Source organism: Aquarana catesbeiana, linkage group LG11 (assembly GCF_042186555.1).
Source record: "Aquarana catesbeiana isolate 2022-GZ linkage group LG11, ASM4218655v1, whole genome shotgun sequence".
Classification (NCBI taxonomy): Eukaryota; Metazoa; Chordata; class Amphibia; order Anura; family Ranidae; genus Aquarana; species Aquarana catesbeiana.
In genome coordinates, this window is record NC_133334.1 from 19,220,579 (window position 1) to 19,242,646 (window position 22,068).

The 22,068-nt window shown below is 42.6% G+C and overlaps 1 protein-coding gene across 2 annotated transcripts in view; it reads right to left on the minus strand.

Annotated features, from left to right (window-relative positions):
- Positions 1-22,068, minus strand: part of NELL1 (neural EGFL like 1) — a 1,046,888-nt gene that overhangs the window by 453,575 nt on the left and 571,245 nt on the right. For both annotated transcript variants that reach the window (XM_073604029.1, XM_073604030.1), the window contains exon 13: positions 11,659-11,784. In XM_073604029.1, coding sequence (XP_073460130.1) covers positions 11,659-11,784 — 126 coding nt within the window. The remainder of the gene's footprint in view (positions 1-11,658; positions 11,785-22,068) is intronic.

The window sequence follows — 22,068 nt, forward strand, 5'->3', positions numbered from 1 at the left end:
GAATAAAAAAAAAGAAAATTGAAAGAAAAGAAAATGGGACCTCCAAGGTACTCCAAAGATTTTAATATATGTTAAAATCTTAAATTATGTATTTGAAATGATCAATTGCAAACATTTGGAATGAATAAAATCCATTTGTACATAAAAATTGTACTTATGCTAAACTTATTGATTAATTATTATATTATTCTGCCTCCATATCATACTATAATGAAATACCATATCAATAGGTTTAGCATAGGTACCTTTTTATGTATAAAAGGATGTTATGAATGGCATATATTTGCACTTGATTTTTTTTATTTTTTATAAAACTTAAATAATAATAGTAATAGTAATAATAATAATAATAACAATAATAACACTAATAATAATATAAATAATCATAATAAGAATTAATATTCTTCATCTTCAATTATTATTATTATTATTACTATTATTATTCATAACAATACTACACTCAGGGTTTTTTCAGCAGGAACATGGGGGGGACGCAGTTTCAGCACCTCCAGTACAGAATATATGTAATGGCAACAAGTACTAGAGTGTGCTGGAGTGTCTACTGATGCTGGCTGCTAGGGGGATCTATGGTTGCTGGGGGGATCTATTGTTGTGGGGGAGTCTAGTGTGTTGCTGGTGAGGTTTATTGTTGCTGGGGGGGTTTAATTGTTGCTAGGAGGGATCTACTGTTGAGGGAGGGGACTATTGTTGCTGGCTGCTGGGAGATCTATTGTTGCTAGTGGAGGACTATTGTTGCTGTTGTGGGGAATATTTTTTTTTTGTGGCCGCTCTATTGTTGTTGGCCGTATCCATTGTTGCTGGCTGCTGGGAGATCTATTGTTGCTAGTGGGGGTCTACTGTTGCTGGGGTGGGGGATTTTTTATTGTGGTTGCTCTGTTGTTGCTGGGGGTCTATTGTTGCTGATTGCTGAGAGATCTATTGTTGCTAGTTGGGGGGGTCTATTGTTGCTGGGATGGGGGATATTTTTTTTTGTGGCCGCTCTATTGTTGCTGGCTGTATCCATTGTTGCTGGCTGCTGGGAGATCTATTGATGCTAGTGGGGGGTCTATTGTTGCTGGGGTGGAGGATATTTCATTGTGGCAGCTCTATTGTTGCTGGGCAGATCTATTGTTGCTGGGGGTCTATTGTTTCTGACTGATGGGAGATCTGTTGTTGCTAGTGGGGGTCTATTGTTGCTGGGGTGGGGGTATTTTTTTGTGATGGCTCTGCTGTTGCTGGGCAGATCTATTATTGCTGGGGGTTTATTATACATGGGGGGGGGGGTATTGTTGTTGGCTGAAGGGGATCTATTTTATTGTTTTTCTTGTATCAGTATCAAATTCCAAACTGATTACAGTGGAACCTCAGATTGCGAGTATCGCGGTTCACAAGCGTTTCACAATACAAGCTATTTTTTTTTTAAATCCTGACTCGCTTTGCGAGCATTGTCCCACAAGACGAGCAGGATTCAAGACGCTGGGGTGTGCAGTACCACATCTGGCCAGAGATGCGGGGGCGCCGGTGACGCTCGGAGACACTCAGAGACACTCGGAGACACTCGGAGACACTCGGAGACGCTCAGAGACGCTCAGAGAAGCTCTGAGACACTCAGAAATGCTCAGAGACACTCAGAGACACATTTGGAAACACTCCGTTTCCAAGCGTCTCCGAGTGTTTCCGAGTGTCTCTGGCGCCCCCGCACCTCTGGCCAAATTTCTCTACTGCATATAAGCAGTGGCTGTGGAACGGATTATCTGAGTTTCCATTATTTCCTATGGGGAAACTCGCTTTGATATACGAGTACTTTGAATTACAAGCATTCTTCTGGAACAAATTATGCTCGTAATCCAAGGTATTACTTTACTTGGTTCTGTATTCTCTAAAAGGGGTGGTACTGGAAGGTGGGTGGGTGGGGGGGAGCCAAGGGACGGTGCTTGGAGGTGGGTAGGGTACGGAGACAAGGGGTGATTTGGAAGGAGGGAGTACCTGCACCTGTTCCTGAGAAAAAAAGCTCTGCTACTACTACTACTACTACTTCTACTACTACTACAATTACTACTACTACTAATAATAATAAGAAGAAGAAGAAATAAATAAAAATAATAATAATAATAATAATAATAATAATAATAATAATAATGATAATAATTAATAAAAATAATAAAAAACAATAATAAATAAATGAAAAAATAAAATAATAAATAATAATAATAATATTAAATAATAATAATAATAATAATAATAATAAATAATAATTAAACAATAATAAATGAAAAAAAATTTAAGATTTATTTCAATTTGTGGAGTACCTTGAAAGCCCTATTTTCTTTTCTTTGAATTTCTATACCCACATTTGGGATGTTGCTACAAAATACAAGCAAGAAACAATAGAGCCATACAAATTCAGTCGATCGTGGTATGAAAATACAGGAACAACAAGTAAAAAAAAAAAAAAAAAATGTAGAATTATCATCAACAATTGAGTTTAGGTAACCTTTACAATAATGGGCATTGACTGAAAAAGTCACAATAGTTTCTCTTCAAATCTGGAACAATTCTCTCTACAACCCTTAATAGTAATTTCAGTACGTCGGGTCACAAAATTACATTTAAATGGCTGTTTAAGTTTTTCATTCCTTTTTTTTTTTTGCTAAGCACAGCTCTGCAGAAAAATACATTATTATTAATTTTGTCACTTTGAAGCTAGCAGAGAATGGATTAAAAAAAAAAAAAGCGAAACACTGAGAATAAAAGCAGAATAAATAGCCGCCAGCCCATGATAAACAAGTCTAAAAATGGAGCTCCTATTCAGCGGAGAGCCCCCTTAATTAGCTGGGAGAGGAAAAAAAAAAACAGCCCGTGGTTGATTGCGAAAAGCACTCAGGACTTCGATTCCATAATTCATATGTCACATCAAATCTCGGCATTATCACATCTCCATTACGGATAGCCGGGGCTCGTAATCCTAACATTATTTAGGCGGATTTATGAATAGCTTTGAATGGCATTTTGTCAGGGAACGGGCTAAAGCTAAAAACAGAAAGATTACAGGTCGGAGTAGATGGAGTAGATGGAGCGGCGTGAATGTGGAGTTGTATAGTCTGGCTTTATTATGGAACTTATTACTGTCATCACTAATCCCTCCCATTATATAAACAGCCCATAGATTTGTGTAGGCCAAGTATGACCAATCTTGGAGCAAGCTGGGTGCTTGTGGGTCCTACACAGAGGAGATTGGCCCCTCGAAACAGAAAGCTTCTTGGAGTCTATGGCAACAGTTGGGTACTTCGGCTGCAATGCCTCGTACACACGATCGGACTTTCCGCCAACAAGACCGTGGATTTTTGTTTGAAGGGTGTTGGCTCCAACTTGTCTTGCATACACACGGTCACACAAATGTTGGCCAACAATTACGAAACGTCAAGAACGTGGTGACATACAAGACCTGCGACGGGCCGAGAACAAGGAAGTTCCATAGCCAGGGCGGCTCCTTCTGCTTGATTCCGAGCATGCGTTCAAATTTCAAGGCAGTAAAAACAAACACATAAAGTTGGGGATAAGTATACAGCTAGCTGAAAAGTGAAGCCCAAACTGTCAACCGACAGAATGACCAACGCGTGTAGATCTTCTTCAGGGTCTGAAAAAGGGCTTGAAAATTCCCAAAGCTGTATTTTTAATCCCAAATGTACGCATTCCACCAAAGCAACAGAAGTGCCTCAGAAGGTGAAGAATAGGTGGTCCGCCAAGGCCACACATTGGATATCGGCCACAGTGTCATAAGCCGGGAAAGTTCACATGAGGCCCAGTAGATACTTGTGGAGATATACCAGGCCAAAGGATCTCACTGCAGCATATCTCCAATTTATAGGGACTTCAAAAAATAGAGAGTGTTCGTCATCCAAAGGCGTATTATGTAAAAAATGGAGACAGTCTTAGTCTTTACATATGCGCCGCCACAGACCAATGATCCGGTGCATGGGGGTCTATCTTATGATTCAGATCCTCATGTGGCCTTGCACAGATGATGGAATAGTGTGGCTCGGTGAAAGGAGCTGATGGAAGGAGCCACACTATTCCATCATCTGTGCAAGGATCTGAGTGAGGATCCGAGTCATAAGATAGACCCCCATGCAGCGGATCCTTGGTCTGTGGCGGCGCATATGTAAAAAATAAAGCCTTGTACACACGATCGGACTTTCCGACAACAAAACCGTGGAATTTTATTCGAAGGGTGTTGGCTCCAACTTGTCTTGCATACACACGGTCACACAAATATTGGCCAACAATTACGAATGTAGTGACATACAAGACGTACGTGATGTCTCCATTATGAACGCTAGTTTTACAAGACCGATCGCTTTCCGTCTCGTCCTTGATTCCAAGCATGCGTGTTTGTACTTTGGACTTTTGTCCGACGGACTTGTGTACACGCAATCGGAAAGTCCGACAACACACATTAGTTGGCTGAAAATTTGAGAGCATGCTAGCCAACATTTGTTGGCGGAAAGTCCGACAACAAATGCCAGATGGAGCATACACACAGTTGAACTTACCGCCAACAAGCTCACATCCAACATTTCCCGTCGGAAAATCCGATCGTGTGTACGCGGCATCAGACTGCCTCCATTTTTGACATAATACGCCTTTGGATGACGAACACTTTCTATTTTTTGAAGTCCCTGAAAATTGGAGACATGCTGCAGTGAGATCCTTTGGCCCAGTATATCTCCACAAGTACTTACTGGGCCTCATGTGAACTATCCCGGTTTATGACACTGTGGCCCATATCCGTGCGTGGCCTTGGTGGACCACCTATTCTTCACCTTCTGGAGGCATTTCTGTTGTTTTGGTGGAATGTGTACATTTGGGATTGAAACTACAGCTTTGGAATTTCCAAGCCTTTTTTAGCCCCTTGAAGAAGATCTACACTGTGTGTTTTTTGAAACGCGTTGGTCATTCTGTCGGTTGACAGCTTGGGTTTCACTTTCAGCTGGCTGTATACTTATCCCCAACTTTATGTGTTTGTTTTTTACTGCCTTGAAATTTTGTTATTTATGTTTTGTGTCTTATACACCAATAAATTTGTAATTTTTTTAACAATTACTGTTTGTGGTCCGTTTAAAATCCCAATTTGAGGAAACGTATTCTTTACTATAAACAAAAAAAAAAAGACCGACAATTTTGAAAAAAAAGAAATATGTATATTTTTTACTTTCTGCTATAAAACATAACTAATAAAAAAAAAATCTAAAAAAAAAAATCTAAATTCTTCATCAATTTAGGCCAATATGTATTCTGCTACATATTTTTGGTAAAAAAATAAATCCCAATAAGCGTATATTGATTGGTGTGCGCAAAAGTTATAGCGTCTACAAAAATAGGGGATATGTTTATGGCAATTTTATTTTTCAAATTTTTTTTACTAGTAATGGTGGCGATCAGTGATTTTTAGGGGGACTGCAACATTGCGGCGGACAAATCAGACACTTTTTGGGGACCAGTGACACTAATCAGCGTAAAAAAAAAAGCACTGTCACTTTACTAATGACACTGGCAGGGAAAGGGTTAACATCAGGGGCGATCAAGGGGTTAAATATTTCCCTAGGAAGTGTGTGTGGGGGGAGGTGCTTTGGCTGTGAGAAGACAGAGATCCGTGTTCCTGCTTAGCAGAAACCCAAGATCTCTGTCTTCCCTACTAACAGAACGGCAATCTGCCTTGTTTACATGGGCAGACAGCCATTCTGCCTCTCTGGGGAACGATTGGCAGGTCCTGGCGCACATCGGGTCCATTGGACCCGCTGATTGGCTCTCGCTGTGTCCATTAACAGCGGGAGCTGGTCCACTGGTGGCGCGCGTGCGCGCCCCTGACCCCGAAGAGTGAAATTGCATACATGTACGTGATTTCGTGCAGGAGAGTCGGCAAGTGGTTAAAATAGATTTGCCTTCACTATATGGCCAAATGTTTGAGGACATCCCTCCAAATGAATAAACTCAGATGTTACCGGTGAAGGGTACTGCTAATGCTACACAGGGCTTTTTTTCTCCAAGAAAAGGTGCAGGAACTCCCCCTTTCAGTCACTTCTTCTTCTTCAGTCTCTGCCCCCTACCTACCTCTGAGCACCATCCCTTGGTTCCGCCCCCTACCTACCTCTGAGCACCATCCCTTGGTTACACCCCCTACCCACGTCTGAGCACCATCCCTTGGTTTCAGCCTCTACCCACTTCCCAGTACTACCCATTTTAGAGAATACAGAACCAAGTATAATTTTATGGTGCTAAGTAATTTGTATGGAACTTGTTAATAACAGCAAGAAAAGCAATAAAGTAGATCCCCTGCAGCCAGCAACAAAAGACCCCTCCTTCAACAGTAGATCCCTCCCAGCAACAATTGACTCCCCCAGCAACATAAGCCCAACCAGCAACAATAGATCCCCCACCAACAACAATAGACCTCCTCAGCAACAATAGACTACCACACAAAAATAGAGGCCCTCCAGCAACAATAGAACCCCCAGAGGCAAGCAACAATAGATCCCCCTCAACAGTAGATCTTCTCCAGCAACAATTGACTCCCCAGCAACATAACATTAGCCCCCCCCGTCCACCTTCCCAGCAACAATAGATCCCCCACCAGCAACAATAATAGACCTCCTTAGCAACAATAGACCACCAAGCACAAATAAATCTCCTCCAGGAACAATAGATCTCTCAGCAGCCAGCATCTATGGACCCTCCAGGTCACCTCAGCCCCCTTTTTCCATTACATGCATTCAGCGCTGGAGGTGCCGGGACTGTGTTCCCCCACGTTCCCAATGAAAAAAAGCCCTGATGCTACAGCATACAAGGACATTCTAGACCAGCTTTTCCCAACCTTTTTAGCCCTGATGAACCCTTTAAATAATTTTCAGGTCTCAGGGGAACCCCTGCTACAAAGTATTTCTACAGCTCACAATACAATAGTAAGATCAGCAAAAGGAAGAATGGCCATTACATTTGTGGGGAGATGCAGCGTGGTGTGGCAGTAAACACTCCGAGTCCAGCTGCAGAGAACAGAACTTGTATTAATGCTAGAGTTCAATAATTCACAACCAGCTCGGCAGGAAGGCGCCCAACCGGGAACACTCACTGAATGTAATAGCGGTGTGTAGCAAGTCTTAGATGTGCCGAAAACATCTGTCTTGAGAGGCGGAATGCGGCCTTGCCGGTCTGTACCAAAGGAAGGATGGTGTGTCCCTATGCTTTCCCTACTCATCTGGAACCTCTCCCTATTGCTAATCACTGTCCCCACACAACCCACACGTAAAATGCATGCCAAGCCTGGGAGCCAGGGCCTTAAATAGGCTCCACCTGACCTAAGATGGCTGCCAGAGTCACATGGGGCAGCAGCATCCAATCAGATAAATTCCCCTGTGACCCAGAAAACCATAGAGGAACCATGTTCCTCCATGACTTCCCCTCCACTGCAATACCACTGTGGTTGAGTTCCACCTACAGTAGAGAAAACAGACTGCACATTGGTGGACAGTGAATAGAATGTACCGTTTCATTAGAAATGAGAGAGGTGCCTCCCAACATTTTTGGTAAGTTGGAAGGATGGTATAAGAAAAGTTAGCATCTTGCTGCTAGCTTTGCCAAGTGACGTTGGCCCTGGAACCATGGCAGAGTCGTCAGATGGAAGGTTGATATGCCACTGCTCAAGGACCCCCAAGCAATCTCTAGAGGAACCCTAGGATTCTCTGAAAATCCTGGTTGAGGATGGCTATTTTTAGACAATTGTCCTCTTCCAACATTGCGGTAAGGCCCATTGGGGGAAAGGCCCTTTTCTGTTATAGGATGACATATGCCCCTGTGTACAAAGCCAGCTTCATTAAGACCAGTTTGGGTAGAAGGAACTTGAGTGGTCTGCACAGAGGAGATTGGTGCTAAAATGAGAAAGCTTCTTGAAGCCAGGTGGGGGCAGTATATAGAAGCAGTTGGGTACTCTGGTAGTAAAAATTAGTCAGTATGTTTTTATTTAGGTGTACCATGCATGGCCAGACATTTGGGGACACTCCTCCAAATGACTGGGTTAAGATGTTTCCATTGAAGGGTACTGGTAATGCTACAGCATGCAAAGACATTTTAGACCAGTCTTTCCTTAGACTTGAGAAACCCTTATTATTTTTAGGTTTTTGGGACCCCCTGGTACAAATTATATCTACAGCTCATGATACAATAGGAAGATCAGTGAGGGGAAGAATGTCCATTACATTGGTGTACAGTGAAAAGAATGCATCATTTCATTAGGAATGACAGAGGTGCCTCCTTACATTTTTGTTAAGTAGGATGGATGCTAGAAAGATGGTTAGCATCTTGCTGCTTGCCTTGCCAAATTATGTAGGCCCTGGAACTATGGCAGTGCCATCAGATGGAAGGTCAATCTTCCACTGCTTACAGAATCCCTAGCAACCTCTGGAGGAACCCTGGTTGAAAATGGCTGTTTAGAGATATCACATTCCAAAATTGTGGTAACAGTTTGGGGAAGGGCTTTTTCTGTTCTAGGATGACTGTGCTCCTGTGCACAAAGCCAGCTTCATAAAGACATGGTTTGACCAGTTTGAGGAGAAGGAACTTGAGTTGCCAGCCCTCAAACTTGAAAGCTTTGTGGATCCACGCAGGAGCAGTCTATAACAGTGAGGGAAAGAATTCCCATTACATTGGTGGACAATGAAAAGGATGTACCATTTTACTTGGGGTGAGAGGGAGAAAAGTGTACTTATATTACGATGAGTGAGAGAGGTGCCTCTTGCATTTTTGGTCAGTGTTGGCTTTGCCAAGTCACATTGGCCCTGGAACTACAGCAGCACCATTAGACAGAAGGTCAATCTGTCACTGCACAATGAACCTCTAGAGGAACACTTTTCCCTATAGGATGGAGGGTGTGGGTCCTCAGGCCTACCCTGAAGTCGAGGAGGAGAATGTGTGGCCATCTGGTTCTTTCCTCCCCTGAACCGGGGGGCGGGGTGTCACCCTTCAGGGGAGCCCCTCACCTAGTACTCGTTGGTCAGCTTCGGCTGACCAAGAGGAGAGGGGTCCGCCAGGCTCTTTGGCTATGTAGACCAAGTTTAGCCTTGCCCCTATCAGAAGCCTTGTGCCCTGGGAGGTCAGGGTAGAGTCCTACTTCTTCGGGAGGTGGACTAGAGACCCACTCATAAGCGTACTTTTTTGTGTGTTGTTTACATGCACTTCTTTTGTACACTTAAGTGTTTAGTTTTTGCACACCACCACTGGTTAAAAAACAATACAAACAAAAAAAATCAATGGTTCTGGTTGTTGGTGCATAAAGCAATGACTTGCATGGCTCTGCTCACTATCGTGAAATGAGGAACAATCCTCCTATTTTTGGGACATGTGATGGAATGAGATAAGTTGAATACCTTCTGTTCTAAGATGACTTTACTGTGCGATACAGATTTATCTAGGAAATATTGAAAAGACAATGAATTCCCTTTAAACACATCTTGTCTGTGCTGACTCCTATGTAACTCCATCGTTTGCATTCAGACCAGCTGGGATGAGAAGACGGAATAACTCTGCAAGGGCAATTAAAAGAGGTGACCGCAGACTATCAAGTCCATTAGCGCTGTTAGAGAGCCAAAATAATGCACAATCAGGAAAGGAAAAACATTCCGCGTGTATGTTTTCTCTCACCGCCGGGCCTCGGAGACTTCACAGAGCTCAATAAACAGCCTTCCCTGCAGAAAGCTTCAACCTGACTTCACATAATTAAAATGAAGAGACTCTGTTCAGGAATCGCTTCGCTAATCAGAATACCATTTTAGGAAGCTTGGCACCCTCCGCAAAGGTGGGAACTGACGTCCCTCCAGTCTGCGAGGATGAAACCAATTTAGAGAACATGGAGGGAGGAGAGAGGGGCACAAAGGTCTAGGAAGCACTTTAATACCCAACAATTAGGGAAGAGTAGTGTTCCCTTTAGTGAAATTTTGATGGCAATCTGGAAATTTTGGCAAAATTTTTCCATTACTGCTAAATATGTTGAAGTCAATGGGGAAGGTGAAATGAAGAACAGCCGAGTTGTCTGTAACTGTCATATTACTTATATAATATTGTGACAACTGTCCGTTTAAGTGTACTGTCTGCCCTCATGTTGTAAAGCGCTGTGCAAACTGTTGGCGCTATATATATATATATATATATATATATATATATAGTCCCAATTGTCCATGTATTGTCCGCATATTGTGACAATTTCCATGTATTGTCAAAACTGCCCATTTATTGTCCACATATTGCCACACATGCCCATTTGATGCCCGCCTATTGTCACAATTGCCCATTATTGTCCACATATTGCCACACCTGCCCATTTATTGCCCACATATGGTCACAATTGCCCATTTATTGTTCACATATGTGCACACCTTTCCATTTACTGTCTGCATATTGTCACAATTGCCCATTTACTGTCCACATATTGACACACTTGCCCATTTGTTGCCTGCATATTGTCACAATTGCTCATTTATTTTCCACATTTTGCCACACCTGCCTATTTATTGCCCACATATTGTCACAATTGCCCATTTTGTTTTGTCCACATATTTCCACACCTGCCCACTTACTGTTTGCATATTGTCACAATTGCCCATTTACTGCCCACATATTGATACACTTGCCCATTTGTTGCCTGCATATTGTCATTTCTGCCCATTTATTTTCCACATACTGCCACACCTGCCTCATTATTGCCCACATATTGTCATAATTGCCCATTTAATGTCCACATATTTGCACACCTTTCCATATACTGTCTGCATATTGTTACAATTGTCATTTACTGTCCACATATTGACACACTTGCCCGTTTGTTGCCTGCATATTGTCATATTTGCCTATTTATTTTCCACATATTGCCACACCTGCCCCATTATTGCCCACATATTGTCACAATTGCTCATTTATTGTCCACATATTGCCACACCTGGCCATTTATTGCTCACATATGGTCACAATTGCCCATTTATTGCCCACCTATTTGCATACCTTTCCATTTACTGTCTGCATAGTGTCACAACTGCCCATTTACTGTCCACATATTGCCACACTTGCCCATTTGTTGCCTGCATATTGTCACATTTGCCCATTTATTTTCCACATATTGCCACACCTGCCTATTTATTGCCCACATATTGTCACAATTGCCCATTTTTTTTTTGTCCACATATTTCTATACATGCCCATTTACTGTTTGCATATAATCACAACTGTCTATTTATTTTCAACGAATTGCCATAATTGCCTATTTATTATCCACATATTGTCACATCTTCCTTTTTATTGCATACCTATAGTCATAATTGCTTGTTTGTTGTCCACATATTGTCCTTATAGACCATTTATCGTACAACGTACGCACATTGTCACCCACTTATTGTGCACAGAGTCATAATTGCTTGTTTGCTTTCTATATATTATTACAACTTCCCATTTATTATAGTGTAGCTTAAAATGTTGTACCAGTTTTGGGTGGAAAGATCCTTTGCAGTGACATCTGAATAAATAATCCGAGCCTTAAAGGCTTTCCTTCTTCCACGAAGAACGGTCCCACCATATAACTCCATATACATATACTGTTAGGCGTGTGGCATTCCCTCTTACCTGTGCAGGAGAAGTCGTCCACTCGGGTGTATCCTGAGACGCAGTCGCAGCGGTAAGATCCCGGTAAATTGACACATACGGTGTTGGCTTGGCAGTAATGCATTTTGGCAGCACATTCATCAATGTCTGCAACGAGACAGAATAGAGTACACAAACGTTAGCTAGGAAACACTAAACTGTGCGGCTTCATTTTAATTGGCGTTTTCCCTCACAAAGCTTTGTTACGACCGCAGTCCAGAAAATGCAAAAGAAAAAAAAAAAGCACAATGCGCTAACCCAAGGACTGTCATCTAAAAAAGGGGGTGAAATGCGGGTTCAAGGCATATGGTCAAATGCCGCATGTTTATTAAACTATAGAGGGGTCTCCAGACTTCTCAGTATGAGTTCCACATTGTACATTTTACAGAGATTTGAGGGCCAAAAAAAATCATTTTAGGAATGAATAATAAATGGATGAGTAGGTATTATTCTTTTATTGACATCTTTTTTTTTGGAATCAGCATTATAAACAAAAAAGACAAAGTCTACCTGTATATCAGAGCCCTCATTAGAGTCCCCCCCCCCCCAATATCAGGGTCCCCATCGAAGCTCCCCTTACATGAGAGTTCCTCTTTACATCGGGGTCCCCATTAGTGCCCCCCTCCCTTAAATTACTTTGACGTCATCAGCAAACAGCTCCCCCCCCATACGCGTTACGTCTAAACATGTGCAGTGCGAAAAAATGTGTTTTGTTTTGTTTCGATTCGTTATTTACATGAATTCGTTTAGTTAAATGAGTTCAATACTTTTAATTTGTTTTGAATAGTCGTATTCAAATCGATTTTGAATTTTCGTATTCAAATCGATTTTGAATTTTCAAATTCAAATCGATTTTGAAATTTTTGAAACGATTTAGAATTTTCGAATTTGAATCCATTCGAAAAGCTTTCACTTCTCAATTTCGAATAGTTTTTTAATACAAATAGTTTTCGAATTTGAATCGTTTTCCAATTTCCAAAGAGAATAAAATAGAATAGAAAGTAAAGGAATAGAATAGAAAAAAAAATAGAATAGAATGAAAAAGAATATAACAGAAAATAAAAGAATATAATATAATAGAGTAAAACAGAACAGATAGAAAATAAAAGAACAGAATAGAATAGAATAGAAAGGAATAGAATAGAATAAAAAAAAAGAATCAAATTAAAAAGAAAGATTATAACCATCTTCTGAAATTCAAATAGATTAGAATATAATTAAAAAAAACAATAGAATGGAATAGAAATAATACAATTATTTTCCAAAATTCTAATAGAATCAATTCGAATTTGAAAAGAATAGAAAAGAATAGAGTAGAATAGAATAGAAAATAACAGAATATAATAGAATAAAAAGAATATAACCCCCCTAATATCAGGGCCCCCATCAAAGCTCCCCTTACATGAGAGTCCCCCTTTACATCGGGGTCCCCGTTAGTGCCCCCCCCTTAAATTACTTCATCGTCATTGGCAAACAGCTCCTCCCCCCATACGTGTTACGTCTAGACATGTGCAGTGCGAAAAATGTGTTTTGTTTCAATTCTCTCGAATTATTTACATAAATTAGTTTAATTATTTTTTTTTAATATGTCTAATTCATTTTGTTTATTTTATTCAAATCGATTTCAAATTCAATTCGATTCAAAAAGCTTTCGAATAGTTTTCTAATTCAAATAGTTTTTGAATTTGAATAGTTTTTGAATAGGCCTTCCACATTTGTGAGGTCAGGCGCTGATGTTGGACGAGAAGGCCTCGCAGTCTCCGCTCTAATTCATCCCAAAGGTGTTCTATGGGGTTGAGGTCAGGACTCTGTGCAGGCCAGCCAAGGGGGATGGGTATTTGCTACCCTATTAATTGTATTCTTAGAGGAGAACCATTATGGAGTTAAAACTCCATTTGTTGTTGCCATCAGGTAGAAAATATCCATCCCCCTTTTTGAACCATCATCATTCGAAAAAGTTTTTTATAAACATATGTGCTCCCTGTTGGGGTCCTTATTCAAGCACCCCCACAGGGAACCCAATATATAAACAATTCCTTATTTTTTCAATTTTTCTAAATATTTGTATTTTTTTTTTTTCAAAAAGTTCGCCCTTAACGTCCCTTTTTGTACCGGGCGGGGTACTTACCCCTAACAACCGCTGCATTATCACAAGCCGGCACTCTGCTAATTAGAAGCTCAGAAAAAGTAGAAATCACTCCAGAACCTACCTCCACCCATAAGTAAACACTAACATCCCTTAATAAGGGGGAGTCCATCACCCTGAAATGCGTTGGCTCGATGTACAAGTTTTACCCTTTCAATAAACGTTTTGTGAACCCTACACCAAGGGTTGCATTTTTCTGGACACCGGGCGCTCTTTCCCTCTCACCCACATCTTCTTGCTGAAGTGACCACACAGTTAAACCAGAATGGTAGCAGCCCAAGCCCCCCCAAGGGGGTTCACCACCACCATCGGGCTCAACCCACTGGAGTCCACAGCTTACTACGCATGCACCAATGGCGCGTTGCCGCAAGAGGAAATCCGTGCCAACTGAGCATGTGCTAAAAACGCCTCAGGGCGCCAACCCGCACCTGCGCAGAAGACTTGATGGAAAAAGGCAGGAAAATGCCCAGGACACGCACAGGAAGTGATCTCAACCTGATGGAAAAAGGCGGAAAAATGCCCAGGAGGCACACAGGAAGTGACCTCAACCTGATGGAAAAAGGCGGGAAAATGCCCAGGACACGCACAGGAAGTGACCTGAACCTGATGGAAAAAGGCGGGGAAATGCCCAGGAGGCACACAGGAAGTGACCTCAAATTTCCCTATATAAGCCATGCCCAAACACTGCCAAATTGCTGGATTATCTTCAGTCCCCCCTTGTTCCTGTGCTAGTGTGTGTTCTGTCTGAACCTGTTGTGACCTGGAAACCTATTTGACTACTCTTGATTGCTGCTTGCCATTGACCTCGGATTTGTACCTTAACCATTCTACTTCTTTGGCCCTTTTGCACTCAGCTGCCAGATTGGAACCGACCCCGGCTTGGATCTCGACCATTCTTCTTCTGATTAAACCTTCTATGCTTCGTTGCCCAACTGGACTTGACCTCGGCTCGGATCCCGGACTAAGGCTTGCACGGTGCTCCGCACCCCTGGCACCCGTGCCACTCGGTGTCCACCAAGACTCTGTCTCCATCTCCAGAGGCTTTAAGGACCCGAGGTGCACGGGAGGCCTCCCCACTACTTCGGTCTCACATCAGGTACGTGGCCCTTGTGACAAAGTGATTTCTTCTTCACTGCCCACATAGCCACCTACCAAAGACTAGATACTGATCCAGTCAGTCCAGAGTGGTCTCTGGCTCAAGCCAGGAACCTCTGCAGGAACCCTAGGGATTCACAGAATCCTGGTCGAGAATAGTTTTCATAAACTATAAAGAGGAAAAAAGATGAGTGACCCAACTTCTTGTATAAAACGTGCAGAGAAAGCATAAAAAAGAGCAGCAATTTTTCAATTTATTTGTGGTATTACCATCCTAATTACACTGCCAGCTTCAAGTATGACAATACAGACAAAGAGTGACATTTAACCATCACATCGGGATTAGGCCGCGCGGTGCAGGTAGATGTTTATATCAGGAGAGGGTTATGTATGACATTTACCTCGATCGGAATTCTCGGCAGAGATCAAGGAATCTCCTGTCTGGGCGTCATATCAACATCTTACACAACATGCTACGTGCTCCTGGCTGCCCAGGTTTTACAATCCCAGCAACACACATCATGCATGGGGAATTGAAGGTGCCCATAGAGGTGGGATGAATTTTTGCTGGAGTTATAAGAATAGCAGAGTGTGCTCTACAGTATACAGTATATACAAATTCTCACGTATTGAAAAATTTTCATATATGTACACTTGTAAAATCTGTGAAAGTTCTTATTTGTTCATGTCATGAGATATCCAGTAGAGATGACCGGACCTCTGAAAAAATGTAATTAGTTGTGGTTAGGCTAAATTTTTTTTAATTTTAATTAAAATTTTGAAATTTCCAAAGTTCCATTTAAGTACATGGGATTCTGAACCAAGCTTAAGAAAAAAATGTAAAAAATTAAATAAAATGTGTTGCCCCAAGAAGGCTCTTGCGGTGGGTGAAAGGCCTTCCTCTCCATAATGCACCTGTCATTGATTGGGAATCTGCTCCCACTCGGGGTAGAGCGGCTGACCAGGACTTGGTTGTAGCAGCTGGGCAGCTGGTGGCAAAAGCCACAGATTAGGTGCAAAAGAGTTTTGCATGCCTTCTAAAATTAGTGAGAGCCCCAAGAAGGGCTGATGCCTTCTAAGGAACCACCCGGTCTCTACAAGAGCTCCAAAAAGGTGGAGATGTCCTACAAGAGATTCTCAGGTTGTGATCCTCTGACTCACCTGAGCAGATAGCTACTGAGAGCAGGTGAAACTCTTTTGTAGATCCTGGGTACGGATTGGCTGAGGTGCTGGCAGATGCTGATTGCTAGCATGCCATAGGCCTCGCACAGGGGAGAAAATTCAGCACAGAAGCATGGAAGAGGCGAGTGTGACAACAACCAACAATACATTAAGGCCAAACAAACTGCTTTTTTTTCTTCCAAAAGTTAAAAAAAAATTGCTGTGTGCGAATAATACATCCCTCTAGACTGTGCACCAAATTGTTGCACCCTGTCCGGGACATAGTCATAAAGGCCTAAAAAAGTGAGTATTGCAGAGCAGCAAGTAAAGCCAAGTTGAACAGTATGCATGTAATATAGATGTGTGGCACACACTGTCAGTAACTCCTGAGGACTGGTGCATGTTGAAGAGATTGCTCCTAGAGGTCTTATCTTTGGACATCTGTAAATTCACAGTGGTGGGTCTAGGTCAAGGGTAGGCAACCAGGGGCCCTCCAGCTGTTGCAGAACTACAAGTCCTATCATGCCTCTGGGAGTAATTGTAACAGCCTTGCAATACCTAACAGTGTAAATTTGCTGTCCCCTCAAAATAACCCAACACACAGCCATTAATGTCTAAAGGCAACAAAAGTGAGTACACCCCTAAGTGTAAATGTCCAAATTGTGCCCAATTAGCCATTTTCCCTCCCCGCTGTCATGTGACTCGTTAGTGTTACAAGGTCTCAGGCGTGAATGAGGAGCAGGTGTGTTAAATTTGGTGTTATCGCTCTCACTCTCTCATACTGGTCACTGGAAGTTCAACATGGCACCTCATGGCAAAGAACTCTCTGAGGATCTGAAAAAAAGAATTGTTGCTCTACCTAAAGATGGCCTAGGCCAGTGATGGCGAACCTTGGCACTCCAGATGTTTCGGAACTACATTTCCCATGATGCTTAACTACAGTGCAGAGTGCATGCGCATCATGGGAAATGTAGTTCTAAAACATCTGGGGTGCCAAGGTTCACCATCACTGGCCTAGGCTATACGAAGACTGCCAAGACCCTGAAACTGAGCTTCAGCACGGTGGCCAAGACAATACAGCGGTTTAACAGGACAGGTTCCACTCACAACAGGCCTCACCATGGTCCACCAAAGAACAGAGAGCATTTGGAGATCTTTCTTGTCATAAAAAACATTCTGACAAATCGTATTTTGATGGCCTATGCCTCTTCTTTAATACTGAACTACAAAGTCAAAAAACAATTAAAACACTTCCAGCCAATGAAAGTATACCCTTTCTCAAGGTATTTGGATTTCAACTGCTTTGAGAAAGTGTAAGCTTTGCACAAAAAACATTCATCAGCTGGATGTGTTTTAATTGTTTTTAGCCTTTGAAATTTCTGACTAAATAAAGAAGAGTCCTATGCTATGAGTGCCCTCTACTCAGTTTCATTGGACAAGTTGAACAGAATGGTTTGAGAAGCTCCTGGCAACTCTGGCCGATGAGACGATGGGACCGAAAAACAGCCCAAGCCACTTCCTTTAAAAATGTTACCAGGGACACTAAGATAGACGGGTGGGGCCAGGTAGCACTGGCAGTCAAGCTAAGGGTCCTCATGGAACAACAGAACAACAGAAGAAGAGCAGAAACAGAATAGCAGAAACAGCCATTGGATGCACACTTAAGTCCTCATCTACCAAAAGCTGGAAATAACCATCAAAAATAAAACAGAAATTCACATTTGATCTTAGTATCTCTGGTCGAATTTTTTTAAAAAGTGGCTCAGGCTGTTTTTTGGCCCCATTATCTCATCAGGTCAGGCCACCAGGAGCTTCTCAATCCATTCCACATGATTTTGCATCATTTCTATTCTGTGATACACAATTTGTTGAAGCTTAGTTCAGATTTCCATGGACTTCATTGAGACGTTTGGATTTTGGAGGTTTGCCAAGTTTGGCCACACCACAACTGATTGAACTTTTCAGTAGTTGTCTCATGTCTAGTACCAAGTGCCCATGCAAAAGGTTAATAAACCAGATGAACAAGTACAAGAACCATGATATACACCTTCACATGTACAGTATATGTTACATATCTCCATTTTGACATCAAAAGAATATCATCTAAACACTCAGAAAAGTAATACCAACATTTTGGGAAATGTGCCTTTAAAAGATGTTACAGTACTAACATCTGTGCCATTCCTAAGAGAAACAACCACCTTTCTATGGGAGAAAAAAAAGCATCTAAGCATGTCTCAGTTCAACATCCACATACATGAATCAACAGCAGGCAGAAAATGGTCTATGTTCCCCATTGAGGGCAGGAGCATACCTAGGTTAATTGGTGCCTGTGGCAGACATTTTTATGCCCCCCCTCCCCCAGGTTGCCAACACCTGTGGCATGGTGTTAAGTTTGACCGTTTATGTTCATGCTTTTTAAATGAAAGGCACTCACGATCCAGGAACCAATAACCAATGTCTTAGCAACCAATGACATTGTACGTCTTTGGGTCATTGGTTGCTAGGGTGCAGGCGGCTGATCCACACAATGTCTTAGGTTATTTGCCACCCGGCACGGCCATTTTTGCCACCTTCCACCCTTATTTAGCTTGTGGTTTACCCTCTTTTGGCCCTTTTCTACCCTGCAGCTGATCTACTTCCAACCTGCAGTTGCCTTTCTTTTGACCAGCAGTTAACTCTTTTCTGACCTGCAGATGATCTATTTCTGATCTGCAATTGATCCTCTTCCTTTTCTGACCTCCAGTTGTCCCTCCTCTGACCTGCAGATGTCCCTTTTCTAAGCTGCTAAGTTATTTTTTCATTCCCATTGACTCATACTGTGAGAAAAGCAGCTCTGAACCAACCTAGGAACCAATAACACTGTGCAGCTATGTGTCATTGGTTGTTAGGGTGCAGGACGCCGGGTCACACAAATTCCCAGGTTAACTACAACTTACGGTGGCCATGTTTGCCACCCTTCCCCCTAAGCTGCCACCACCCTTGGCACAGCAATCAATTCTACTGCAGCCCAGCCAGCCAGTACAGTCATCCGGGCACCTCCGCTAGACAACACAACCAAAGATTTGACTTCCACTGAAGAACATGGCCAAGGACATGCCCCAGCCGACACAATGGACAACAAAGGAGCATGAGCACATGAGCACCAGCCCTCGCTCCCCCTGGTCTGAGTGCTGCTGTGCAGGGGGGTGACAGTAGGCTTGTCATCAAAGAGCAAGGTACCCATTACAACTACCTGTAGGGATAGGCACCAACCTTTCCCCACCTGTCGCAAGTGTTCCCTGTATCCTGATAGCCGCCGCCAACAGCAAATTTATTAAACTCCCCACCAGTGGCTGATAACAGACATACTGAAAAGAAAAAAGGAAAAATAATTGAGTACATTTTGCTTATGCAGCCTCTTAAAAAAAAAACGAATCCCTCAGGCAAAGGCCGACGCCGTCCTGTTCAGGGAAAAAAAAAAAAAAAAAAAAACCTAATCCATTTCCACGCTGTTCTCAAATGTTCTTACATCAAAAACAGAGGGGAGAACTAAAGACTTTCATCCCCTGAAGACATTAATTTCATTCTGCTGGCGGAGACTGAGCGCGGAAGGGTTAAAAAGGGGACACTCAGGTGAGAAACTGCGTCAGGACAATTAAACGCACCGTGGGGATGAAAGTTTTCTGACTGAGCTCTCCCATTAAGAGCGGAGAACACTGCCGCCCCTGCTAATGATATACAAAGACGATGGCACGCCGGCGCACGCCATCGGAATATTGACGAGCACATGCTTTTTTTTTTTTTTTTTTTTGTCTTTTTCCATTGTGCATCTTTCCAGGTTGTTAGTTTGGTCCTCCTATCGAGGCCCGATTCACACACCTATGCAGGGTGCAGTTTGCATATTCCAGGTGCATTTTGTGTTTTTTCAATACACGCTTTTGATCTATTAACCGCTTCAGCCCCGGAAAGTCATATAAAACTTTACTTATAGAACGTAGGTTTTATCCCAGCTTGGCGACAGAAGTGGGAATGCACTTTAACTGCTTCATCCCCCCGGAAGATTTTACCCCCTTCCTGACCAGAGCACTTTTTGAGATTCGGCACTGCGTCGCTTTAACTGACGATTGCGCGGACGTGCGACGTTGCACCCAAACACAATTGGCGTCCTTTTTCCCCCACAGATAGAGCTTTCTTTTGATGGCATTTGATCACCTCTGCGGTTTTTATTTTTTGCACTATAAACAAAAAAAGAGCGACATTTTTGAAAAAAAAAAATTTTTTTGCTATAATAAATATCCCCCGAAAATATATAAAAAAACACATTTTTTCTTAAGTTTAGGCCGATACGTATTCTTCTACATATTTCTGGTAAAAAAAAATCTCAATAAGCGTATATTGATTGGTTTGCGCAAAAGTTATAGCGCCTACAAAATAGGGGATAGCACTTTAAATTATAATGTATAATTATTATGTAAATGACACTGGCAGGGAAGGGGTTAAACACTAGGGGGCGATCAAGGGGTTAAGTGTGTCATAGGGAGTGATTCTAACTGTGAGGGGGGGGGTGGGCTACAACTCACATGACAGCGATCACTGCTCCCGATGAAAGCCGCTAATTTCCAATGAAGCTGCTCAGAATACAAAAAATATTTACTTGAAGAGAAGGCCTTGTTCACACCTATGCATTTTTTAAGTGCGTTTTCAGTTTTGCAGAAACACACTACAGTCCAGTTAACATGGTCTCCTATGGGTCACGTTCACATCTGTGCATTTTATTGAAAGGGCCAGGGACTTTTTTTCTGGTCTTTGGTTCCATAGACTTTAACCACTTGCCAACTGCTGCGCGCTGATATACGTCAGCACAATGGCAGCGGTGGGCAAATGGGCGTACCTGTACGTCCCCTTTAATTGGCGGGGCTAGCGGGCGCGCACGCCCCACCGGAAGGTGCGTGCGCGTGCCCGCCATGTACAGTGTGACTGTGCCGTGGGACCAATGACAGGGAGCAGTAGATCCCTGTCATGTCACTAGGCAGAACGGGGAAATGCCTTGTTTACATAGGCACTTTCCCGTTTTGCGGCTCCATGACACGAGCGCCGGGAGACTGGCGGACATCGAGTACGCAGCGGGCACCCACACGCACCTCCGGTGGCTCGTGCGTGCTCCCGCTAGCCCCGCCAACTAAAGGGGACGTACAGGTACGCCGATTTGCCCAGCGCTGCCATTGTGCCGACGTATATCAGCGTGCAATGGTCGGCAAGTGGTTAAAGTCTATGGAAGACCAGAAGAAAAAAGTCCCTGGCCCTTTCCATAAAATGCACAGATGTGAACGTGACCCATAGGAGACCATGTTACATGGACTGTAGTGTGTTTCTACAAAACTGGAAAAAAAAATGCATGGGTGTGAACCAAGCCTTCTCTTCCAGTAATTATTTTTTGTATTCCGAGGAGCCTCGTTGGAAATTAGCGGCTTTCAACCGTAGAACTGCCTGTGACCCGCAAGAGGAGGGAGAAGAGCGATTTGTTCGGTTTTGACTTTGCAAATGCGAGCTTGCCAAGTGTGACCACGAGAGAGAAGAAGAAGAAAAAAAATTACAGATAAGCCTGGAGAGATTTTCCTTATCACACTTCCCGTTGTCAGCCGTCTTCATGATATACTGGGAGACGGCAAGAATAAGGGAAGTGTGAAAGAAAGGTGTCACATTGTTCCTACAAAGATAGACGGCCTGAATGGCAGCTGGGCTTCGTTTTCTTTCAAAAGGAAAACTCTGGAATATTTTAGAGGATGCCTGTATGTGTTAGTTATTACTGCCTTCCTGCTGCTCAAAAACGCTGAGCTTCCCTCAGCTGGTTAAAGTACCACATACTGTACATTCTATCCTCAATCGACCATTGTTCCTCATCCTTAAAGTGAATTCCCACTTCTGTCGCCAAGCTGGGATAAAAACTACGTTCTATAAGTAAAGTTTTATATGACTTTAGTATTTTTTTTTTTTTTTATAAAAGGTTT